General features: G+C 41.1%; 1 protein-coding gene across 7 annotated transcripts in view; it reads right to left on the bottom strand.

The window, feature by feature from the left end:
* The window catches only part of LOC104953622 (microtubule-associated protein 2), a 49,646-nt gene that overhangs the window by 14,219 nt on the left and 23,811 nt on the right, over positions 1–11,616 (bottom strand). For 5 of the 7 annotated variants that reach the window (XM_010780587.1, XM_010780589.1, XM_010780591.1 and 2 more), the window contains 4 exons: positions 8,310–8,366; positions 2,130–2,305; positions 1,435–1,509; positions 387–614 (listed from right to left, as the gene is read on the bottom strand). In XM_010780587.1, coding sequence (XP_010778889.1) covers positions 387–614; positions 1,435–1,509; positions 2,130–2,268 — 442 coding nt within the window. In that variant the 5' untranslated portion in view covers positions 2,269–2,305; positions 8,310–8,366. The remainder of the gene's footprint in view (positions 1–386; positions 615–1,434; positions 1,510–2,129; positions 2,306–8,309; positions 8,367–11,616) is intronic. The other 2 variants (XM_010780588.1, XM_010780592.1) reach the window with 2 other exon arrangements.

An 11,616-nucleotide genomic window follows, 5' to 3' on the forward strand; every position in this document is an offset into this window, starting at 1 on the left:
TGGCAATACACAAGTGCAACAAATGATCAACTATAATACGGTTGATCAGGGGTTGTAATTTGGCTCCGATGAGAAGCAAATGGTTATGTTTTGCGTGAAAAAGCACAAACTCAAAATGCTGTGTCACATTATTTTGCACACGGCAACTTCAGGTATTGAAGCAGAAGCTTAAGGAAGTAAGAGCAACAAAGCTGGTTGGCAGCAAAGCCCGAGCTATGTCACAGTTTATAAAGTAAAGCGGGAACATCTTCGGTACCCATTAGCAGAGCACAAGAGGATCATGCAAAAATAAGTAGTGGGTAGAAATTCACCCGCTTTCATAGAGGAAGGATTGCTCACACATACATTACACTCGCCCACCAAAAACCCATAAAAACCACACACACCTTTTTGTGACGGGATCTGTTCACTTTGATGACTTCCTCCATTGAGAACCTCAGGTGTCTGGGCTTGCTGGTAGCCCAACGCCTGGGGTTCTGATAAATAATCTGTCTGCTCTAAGGCTCCAGGCTGCTCATATGCCACCTCCTCCTGGTAACTGTGGGCCTCCTCTGGAGCCTCCTTTTCCTCCTCCTTTTCCTCCTGCTGCTGACTGACAACCTCTACTTTATCTTCTTTGAGCAGGGGGGGGTGGGGGGGGGGACACATAGATGAGATATGGAGGACAACAGTACTGCGGTTACATGGGGTTACTTTCAGCTCTGATGGAGATGCATGGGATGCAATTAACACAACTTCTGTTACATTTTTTTGCAATTAATTTAAGAGATTTATAATCATTGCAACACTAACAGTTTAATAAAAACGTTTTTATTAAGAATGTATCTCATTTTTTAGTACAGAAAACAAAATGACTGTTAGATTTGAGTAATATTGATACATAATTGTCCCTAAATGATGCAGTGGGACTACATTCTACTGTGTTGTGATTGCATACCACATGCAAAGAAAGGAAATGATGAGAAAACAGACTGCGCTGTTCTCTGAGCTGAAAGTCAATCTGTGATTTACTTGTTGAGAAAATCAATAGACACAATGAGCAAAGGAACAACAGAGGGGAAGGGGGAAGTGGAGTAGTGAGAAGAAGGGCTCCAGTGGCAGAGAATGTGCTTGTGTTGTTGAGTTTCTGAAGCCAATAACATACTGGCATATGTTAGGAAGCTAGTATTGAACTAAAATGGTGTACAGGAAGTGTGAAAGTGGACAGGACAATGTGGCACATGCTGCAGACTCCAGAAAGGTGATACACATAAAATGCATTGAACGCTAAAAACTAAGCGTACCAGAAGAAGAAGGAGGAGTTTTTTTCTAATCATGCAGAGAGGCTGCTCAAAACTTTCAAAACTGTGTCTTCTTTTCAAGATTGTTTTTACCACTTTCACCACCATTCACACTCTCACCCTGAGTGGTTCAAATAAGTGTGAGCGGGTGTACCTTGTGCCACGGGCCCAATCTGCTCAGCGGATGGAGAGGGGGGTGGGGAGGGAGGCAAATTGGCTGAGTCCTCCACTGCGAGGGGAAAGAGAGAGAAAGAGAGAGAGAGACGACACAAGACAAGACATGGATGGGAGGAAGGAAATGAAAGACCAATAACTGTGGTGACCTTATCGGGGTGTGTGTGTGTGGCCTCTCTTTGAATGTGGAACAATACCTGCTGTGTGTTTGATGAATGTAATTATCCTCTAGGATTTAGTTAGTGGCCAGTTTACTCAAAAGGCAAATGCACATGGAGGCATTTGAACTTACCTCAGATAGTGAAAATGTCAAAAAACATACACTGAGTCACATTATAGTTGCTCAAAATCCAAGTTCAAGCACAGCACATCTAAAGACATTGACAAACTTCATATTTAAGTTTAATTTATCTATCTATGTATCTATCTATCTATCATATCTATCTATATGGACCACTGCAATAGCAAGTGCCACACTGCTGCAGCAGATTGCTAATGTTCAGCGCTCATTCAAATGTGAAACACGTTCCATTTGGAAATTTACTGCCCTTGCTTGGCACCGTGAAACCAATCACATTTACCCATCTGGCAGTATGAGTAGGTAATCCAATCGATATCACTGAGCCAGTGTTGCATGCGCAGGCTCTCACACACACACACACTCTGTGTTCATACCTGTCGTTCCAGGGTGTGCAGCTGCCCCGCCGTTGAATCCGTTCTCCCTGTACGCAGAGCTGTAGGCCGAGAAGCCATTGTTGCCGTTCTCCTGGCCGTTGGAGGTCGAGTGCTCGTCCGGCTGCCGACCGTCTGCCATGCCTGCCTGATGGGACACCGGGCGGGGGACGGGTCACCTGGTGGAGTAGGTGGTGGGAGAAGGAAAGAGAAAGATGAGTATGAGATGTGTGGAAAGAAAGAGGATGGACACTGCATGGTGAAGTTCAAATATTGACCACCAGAGGGAGTGAGGTGCAACATTATTCCTCTAACGGCTGGTCTTTGTCTCAGTATCCATGTGCTCGGCCAAAAAAGGAAAGACTGCATATACAGTATATATTTTAGATTCGTTATTCTGTACGGTTATGGTTTGTTTGGTTTTAAAAATGCCTTCAAATTGTGTGTTGCTGCCTGTTCCCTAAGGTTTTCTGCATCCTAATTACTGAGTATTGACCTAATCGCATATGAAAAGGTTAGCTTCAATCCAACACACAACAATGAACAAACTAGTCCAATAAAAATCTAAATCAAAATGGGATATACACACATGTTAGAGGTGCACCGCAGCAAGCTGCTTGTGAGAGGGTGAAAAAAAGCCCTTTAACACACCCTGTATGTCCTCTCACCAACGATAAGGAGGTTGTTGCCATGGCAACCGGTACAGGTCCTATAGGGGTCCAGCAGATGGCTTTGACAGACTTGCCCTATTCATACAAAAAAGAAGTGCTCCACCTACACACGGCACTTCATCCAAGTGACAGTAGATATAGCAAACGCAGACATGCAACAAGCTCTTCCCAATTAAGTATGCACTAGTAAAGTACATTCTATTCAAGCATGCAACCTCATAAAAGCTTTTTTTCCCCTGAAGAGGAAGCCATAATGTTGCTTTTTAAACAACGTTAGCAGGGGGCCCTCCCCTGCCTTGCAGCCGGGCTAAATTGCATCATTATCATCATCTGCGGCTAATTTCATCATAACAAATGATCTCCGAGACTCCTTTCTTCCTCCATTGTGTTTTCTGATGTCCCTTTATTTCCATTAGACATGAGCTTTTTGTCTAGCTTAAGCTGATGTTATTACAATCTAACTTTCTCCTCTTTTCTCTTCCAGTTTTATCTCGTCCAGGTTTTGTTTTTTTCAGCCTGACTCTATTTCCGTCTTCCTCTCCTGACGAATCATATCCAGGTCACATTCATCAGTTTGAAAACATATGTATCAGAAATGTTTGAACAATAAAGTCAGAGGTTGCTAACATTTGTAGTTTGTCAATATCAAACCTAATTGTATCTCGATTGGGTTACATTTGATTACATGTACTCTACATATTTCTCCTTTTCCCGCTCTTTTAGCTTAGCTAACTAGTAGCACGTTACTTATTAGCATACAGACGTGACTGCACTATCAATCTTCTTATGGCAAGGAACTCTCTGCAAGAAGGCATATTTAACATTTCTAACTATTCTTTTAAAATGAAAAGATCTAACACAAGTTGTCCACCCTGCTAAGCAGAGAAATCTATGATAGATTTCTACATGACTTTTTCTCTGCAGCTTCTGAAAACCAAAGAGCCTTTGGGTGTATTGTATCCCACTCTCATTTGTCTGCCTCTCTCTTCCCTCTTCATTCCTTCCTCAGTCTCTCTCCTCTCCTCCCCTGCAGCGCTGCATGACGACAGGCTCTCAGTGATCGGGGCTAATGTCTGCTGCAGTGGGAAGAGACGAGCATGAGAGGGAGAAAAAAAGAAGAGAGGAGGAGAAAGACCTACTGACATTCAAAGATATTGGGCCGAACTGTCTGAGACTGAAAACCTCCGCCCAGGGCTCAGAGGAGTCTGGTCCCAGCTGTTGCTAAGGAAGAAAACGGGTGCGCTGACAGCCAGATTGTGCCGATGGTGGTTTTGAATTGCATTGACCCGCTTACAGCTGCTGTTTTGGCAATGTTACGCCACACTTGGCATTCACACATTGTCCCTTTCAAAATCGATTGGCATAAACCATGGCTGCTTACATAAATGTGTTGCTTTCTCATTTGATAAAAAGGTACTAAATTGACTTTCAATACAAAGTGGCTTAAGGAAAAACTGGCAGGATTGGTGACGATTTACAATATTGCATTCATGTGAATCAAAGCTAACATATTTCCTGTCCTGTGTGATCACAAAGCCAAGGTCAATGATATAAACCAAGTGAAATAACTTGTCGTTGCTGTACATGTATTGTCTTTTTGGTTACCATGTACGTTTTAGACCAGTGGATACCCAACAAAAAACCTTTAAATTATGTCTTTGATACATACATTTTATGTACAAATATCATGGATCACTAATCTGCTTCAGGGTACAATCTGTACAGCATACAACACCCTGCCCTTTTCTACCCTTGTTTAGAAAAGGAAAAACTCCACACACAAGCCATTTAACGGGGAAACAAGAATTAGAAGATATCTTAAGTGCCATATTCTTATTTACCACTTCTTGTAACATGAAATACTGAACTCATGGCAAATTGTTTATCTCCTGATGTCTACTTCGCCCACCCCTCAGGACCTTGTCATCCTCTTGTGGCTAACGTGATCCGACAATGGCTTTTCTGAAAGCTTCCTTCTGGGTGTGTACTAGTCTTATTGTGTTATGGTGGAAAGGATCATGTGAAAGAGGGGCATCCTTCCAAGTAAGATATTTTTCTCTACCGACGGAAAACCTCATAATTGTTTTGTTTTTCCCCCCAGAACAAATGCTTAATCATTCTATTTGAAGATACGGTACAACATAAATAACTAACTCACTCTCTAGGGGTCAGATCGCAATTTGTCTGCCACTATGGCGTCCCCCAGGGCTCAATTGTAGGTCCCATCTCTTTTCTCTATTTACATGCTCCCTCTGCACGACAACATATGAAATCTTAACATTCAGTTTGATTTCTATGAACACGACTCTACCTGTTGATGAAACCTAATGACCACACCCTATACACACACCTTTCATATTTACTTAGCAGGAATGTAAAATGTTGAAGTCTGAAACTTCCTCTTAGCTTAGTTACCGCAAATTGGCAAAAATTTGTCTTTTTTTCTGCAGTAAAAGACACCTTTTACACTAGAAATAAATGGCATTGCGTTACGGAATTCAGAAAATCCCACACCAATAAATCAAGGTTTATTCTATTATACTTTCAGAAAAGCTTGCAGTCAGTGTCTTGATCTTGAAAGGGTTAAATCAACAGCGCTGGGAGTCAGAGAAAGACTGTCAAATCCTATTACATCTTGGGATGGATGTGTCCAATTGAACATGCCAACATGAGACAAGGCAGAAGGTGTGGCAGCAGGCCTTGGGCTCGTCTCACTTCTCTTTTTTGTATCCTTTTGTCTTTCTGATGCCCCCTGCTGTACTGCGTTCTACCTTACAGCCCTAGCATCCCTCTTCTCTACCGACTCCACCCCGTCTCTAATCCGACCTCCCTCCCCCTCTCTGCCAACCGTACCCCAATCTGGGTCATTCATCACGCCTTCGCAGAGAGCCGCTCTCATCGGAATGTCACCATCCATTTAGGAGGGAGGAATCTCTGGCAGCTAGTCTCAGGCCAACCTGGCCTTAATCCTCTGTGAGAGCGCCCGGGTGTGTGTTTTTACTTTGTCTGTAAGTGTATGTGTTCTGTAGTTTAAGGTATTATTTTCGACATTCCTATCATCACTGGAATGGCTTACCATCCAGAGAAAACATTCTGTTTGTCACCTAAATCAATGTGTGTTGTAATAATGCATTATTGAATCATTTGCCTGAGTTACTCTTTCTCTCATGTCACCTAAGGGGACTTTTTTTAGAATCAAAGTGTTTTTTCTTAACTTCAAAGTGATTATCCACACAATATTATTGTCTCAATTATGAAGTTGGATTACAGCTCCAATGTTATCTCAACTAAGACTATGACATAATAAGATAGACTTGATTCAGCTTAGCCTGAATAAATGAAAAGTTAGAATAAAAGTCTGAATGTACTAAGCTTCATCAAAGGACTTCACCATTTAGATTAGTGTAATACGTAATACGTTGCAGTGGTTGATGGGTAACTGTCACACTAGACTCCATCCCTGGGGTGGACAGTGGGACACTCAAGGTTGCTGTGACCTGTAATCCACCCAGGATCCAGGGACTTCCTCCAGCAGACGGGCAGACTATGTTATGGTGACTCAGCAAGACATGGCGGGAATTGGCGGGTAATGAGCGCTGCCAGTGAAGTGTGAATGAACTGTGTATATGTTGAACAGCAGCATGACGAGCAAACGCACACACAAACACATGCCAGTGTGTAATAAGAGGGTGGAAACAGGCTGATTCCATCTCTTGCAAATTAAGAACCGTATTACATGCAGTAAAGGGGCACTACACTTTCTCTATATGTGACTGTAGATTTCAGCTTAGTTCACCAAAAGTTAGCATTAGATAACTATATACATTTCTTTGCCTTTACTCCTGAAATGTATAGAATTTTACTAAACATATTTATAAAAGGCAATTTTCCCAAATCAAGTTTCTTTACGTAGTGCGACTTAATAGGCTTGTTCTCAAATGTCTACAATTGATATTTTCTGATGCATGAGTATTTAGGAATCCTGCTTCAAGCGTTTAGAATATATATATAACCTACATTTTGTACCACTATGCCAGCATGATTAGGCTCTGTCACATCCAATCAGCTGTCAGCAAAACTGACTTTCTTACTCTGAACTTCTGGTGGTCTGTATCATTCCCATCAGACCCCTACTCAAAGAAAACAAACATTTGGTGATTCAATGACAATAAACGATGTGGTAAAAGTAAATAGTGCTTTTTTGAGCTTTTGGCAATCTGCATCAAATGTTGCTTGTGACATTTGTTGATGAATTGATTGGCATTATTGGATTTTAGATTTGTCTTAAAAAAACGGCTGTCTGCGAATTAGATTTTCCTCCTTCAAGACAGTTTGAAGATTGAATTTAAATCAAACTGACTGATTCTAACTCAGATGTATGTCCTCCTCGCTCCTTCTCTTTACTTTCAGCATCCATCTCATCGGAGGAGTAGATGCTTCCTGGCACCCATCGGCCCTACCCCACTATGATGTCATTGTTCCCATGGTGATGCGAGTCCGGGGGTGGGAGGGGCTGGGGACGGTCAGGAGAGGATGCTGGCTGCAGAGAGACGACTTTGACCACGTTATAGATCGTGAAATAGGCCAACAGATCCTCCAGGCGCTGTCCCGGGGGGCCCTTCCTAACTGCACGGACACAAATGGCATCGGAGCCATTTAAACCGTCGATACACTGAGAGCTGGTAGCTGGTGATGTCATTCCAGACCTTTAAGCTGGTGCTGATGGGGGAGGATTGTTCGTGTATCACCGTTTTCTTCTGATCAAAGATATAGCCGGACATTTCTACAAAGTAAATATAAAATACAAAAGCAACAACTGACCGAGCCATCTGCTGCATTTGCCAACAACTCTTCCCATTGTCTGTCTCTTCAGCAGTCAGTGGCCATGTTCACGCGTCCTTCATGGCTGAGTGCACTGTGATGACTGTTGACAGCCCACGCCCTACACACTGACACATACCTACACACACTCCCTTCCCAAATCAAGCCTTCCACGTGCGCAAACCCCTTAAAAACTCAACCGCACACACACGCAAACAAACACACCCTCTCATTGACGCCCCCGGACGCATCCACCGAGCAAAACCCACAACTGCCTGGTAGTAAACACATTGTTAACACGCGCTAAATATAGAAACACAAACTTCCCCGCCAAAATCTACATTTAGCAACTCAACTCTGTCATTTCCATGTTCTGCAGCGCAAAACATGGAGTTAAAGAAAATATCTACTCTGACCTCAATCCAAACAATCTCCTCTCTCCCTTCCACATGTTGAGCATAATTCCCCTTCTATTATACATCCATGGAAAGCCAAGCTAATCATCTGGCTGAGTGCAGCCACTTACATCTGACTCCCGGGGCCCCATGAGTCATGGGAAAAGTGAGTGTGAAAAGTCATGCGAGCGATATGAGTGGAAGTAGTGCATAGTATACCGTCTGGCAGCAGTCCAGACTTCTATGTTTTGGATTGTTCTTGGGGTTATCTAAGTGTGAGGTGACGTTCTACTTACTTGAAGAGCTGTCGTCACTGATGGATCAAACAGACGAGATGAAGCGGCTGCTCAGACCTGCATGAGAAAAGAGAATGTATGTTGAAGATGAAACTGCAGAACCTAAGATTTAACACAAGGGTTTAAGCTGAAACCAATTTAAGGCCTGGCATAACATTCAAAACCGTAAAACAGAAACTGGTTAATAACATGTCTTCATTAAGCTGTTTTTCTTAATGGCTATTTGCCGTAGATTTCTCCTAAAGTCTCCAAAAGTTGACATTTAATAATGCATATTTGTTTTACCCTTTTCCATGTCGTTTATTTTTCTGGCTTTTGACAGTATGTCCTGATTAATCAGAACGTTCTGTCTAAAAACCTTTTAAAATGGCAATAAACTGTAATCAATCATTTTTGAACCAGGTATAATTCAATGTTCAGATGTCTGCTTCGGAAATGTGTGCAAACGAGCCAGAAGTCATAAATACAAAAAATGTCAAGTGTGAAAGTTGAATTGTGATATATGTATAAGTTATGCATTTGATCTAGTGTCTCCTTATAATTCAGTGGGACAGTTTCAAGGTCTTCCTTCTGAATACTGACTATAATAGAATGACATTTGGGGTCTTTACACGAGACTATTCTAATCCCAGCTGTGTCTTTAACATGCCCAGCAGCTTAGCTCCGTCACCTGGAGTCTGTCAGCAACATTAACCCAGACGTCACTGTGGTCTCTAATTTAAGCTGCTACTGATGAGCTGTACACAACAACAACAACAACAACAACAACAACACTACACAAGATTATCTATTCAGTGTCCATGCATGGGAACTGCTGTGTTTTCACATCAAAGATCAAGCGCTTTGTGATTTTATTTTAATAATTACTAGCATGTTTTATATTGAAATTAATGGCATTATTACCATGAACAAATGTCATTCTCGTTTGCTTTAAATCTTTGAATTAATGTTGTTAAATACTCTAAGTGAAAATGGCGTAATATGTAAGACATTTGAAGTAAACAAAAGTCATTGCACGCAGTCTGAGATAAAAGAAGAACAAGGCAACTGCCGAGATAATAATAATCCCAAAATAAATCAAAGTGATGATTTATAAGTGATTACAAGTGACATCATGTCAACTGTGTGCTAACTAGACAGACTCCCCTCGTGAGCTGTTTTTGAGATTTGTCAAATTCTTGGATTGGCCCGTTGGGGCAGAGCCAGGGTATGAGTTAAGGCTTAAGTCAGCCATGGAGAAAGACAGATTTGCACGTTCACTCTGCTTTTTGGAGGAGCTAGAAAACACAGCATCCTGTTAACATTAAAACAGTGTGAAAGCACCGTCAGGGGGAAGGGCGGGGGTCCTGTCGCCCAAACAGGCAGTTGGACAGAAGGAGACAGAGGATGAAGTAGAGCTGAGCTGAGATTCTCCAAACAGGAAGGAGGTTGATTTATTAGAGGGGAGAGAGAGAGAGGCCTGGAGAGAAAAAGAGCTGGAAGCAGAAGAGGAATGACAAGTATTTCTACTAAAGGACCATTCTGTTGTTTTAAGCATTATTCTATTGGCCATCATTTCAGTAGTAATACATATGATACATGCATTTAACCTCCATATCAGTTTGGTAAACCTGTGGCTTTGTTCATTGACTTCCCATTTGAACTCACAGTTTAAAAGAGACATATTTTTTTTGTATTTGTATCTCTGTATGCTGTAAACCCATGCACTACGGTCATGATGTTCATGTTAACTCATGTCCATAATTTAATTTGGGTATTGTAAATGTAACTGAATACTTTTCTGCTCGTGCATTGTCATCATGATCAAATTATAATTTAAAAAAAATCCCCCATTATTTGATGATTTTCCTTGTTTTCGTGGTTTTGTGGTTCCGTGGTTCGTGACATTGACTGACTGCTTGTTTATTTTTTGCATCCAGGAAGAAAGTTTGATTACTAGAAAGAATGGGACATGAAGTTGGGGATCATAGAGGGAGGGAAAAAAATGTCTTATATGACAACGTTTTCTTTTTTGCTTATGTTATTTCAGAGCCTCCATACATTCCTTGTATAATTGGTTGGCAATGAAAACACATGCCCACTTTGTTCTAAAACGAGCACTAAAAACTGTTGACATTGTCTTTCAATTTGAAGGAATGACGAATTGGACTGAGACATGAAGGAAAAGACCACATAAATACATTTCTGTCGGCATATTACGAGAAAGAGGCACACGATGTACTCTCCTAGAGCAGCAGCGGTAAGGAGATAAAGGGAGTGAAAGTAGTGGAGAAAAACAGTAAGAGAAGTCACACAGGAAGTAAAGTCTCTTCAGGGGGAAGGCCGGACAGCTGGGGAAGCTTAGTCAGAAAAAGAAAAAGGATGAGCAGAGAAGGATATATAAAGTAGGTCCCGCCCATCCCAAAAATATCATGAGTGCGACACAAATAGAAGCATTGTACTCAAAGCCACTTTAAACTGTCGAAGTAAATGATCCCTTTCTCACACAGTAGTTAGCCTGCTTGTTATGAAACCATAACCTCACATCACACACAACTTCTTCCTCTTTCCTCAAAAAGTGCTCACATGTTTCCAATAAATTTAAAATTTAAAATTAAAGCATGTGATATAGGACACAAATTAACTGTAATTGAGGAATTATGATTTAATGGGGGAACGCTTAAAATAAATGTCTTCTTTTTGATCACAAATTACTGCATTTGTTACTTCACTATTAACTTGGGCATTATTCAATATGACAATTTATCGTTTTTCAAGGAAATATTTTCTAATACACAATAACATCCTCAATATTGGTAATAACAAGTATCAAGACCCATATTTTCGATAAACATGAGTTGTTCATAGAGATGTCCCGATCCGATCACGTGAACGGGGATCGGAGCCGATCACGTGATTTTCAAAAGATCGGAATCGGGAGGAAAAAAATCGGGGATCGTTTTTTTTTTTTTTTAAATCTTTTTTTTTTTTTTAAATACTTTTTTTTAAATTTTGTATTCAATGTTACAAAACAAAAATGACCATGTTCAAGTCTTAAAGTCATCCTGAGGCCTTAGTTTTGGTTTCAAATGACAGAACATCATGTATGTGTTGCTTCTTTGGGGCTTGTTTTCATAGACCTGGTTGCTTATTTCTCTCAAATCTGGCAACAGAGTGGGCAGGGCGCAGTGTCTAATTGTAGCAGTAAGCTAACGAGTACTGATAAGCTTTATTTTGTTTTGATCCAATGCTGCACAACTGAACTGATCCAATGCTGCTGTGAAAGAAAGAAGCTATATCCATGTTGGATAGAATATCCAATTTAAAT

This window comes from Notothenia coriiceps, unplaced genomic scaffold (assembly GCF_000735185.1).
Source record: "Notothenia coriiceps isolate Sejong01 unplaced genomic scaffold, NC01 NC01_scaffold00022019, whole genome shotgun sequence".
Taxonomy (NCBI): Eukaryota; Metazoa; Chordata; class Actinopteri; order Perciformes; family Nototheniidae; genus Notothenia; species Notothenia coriiceps.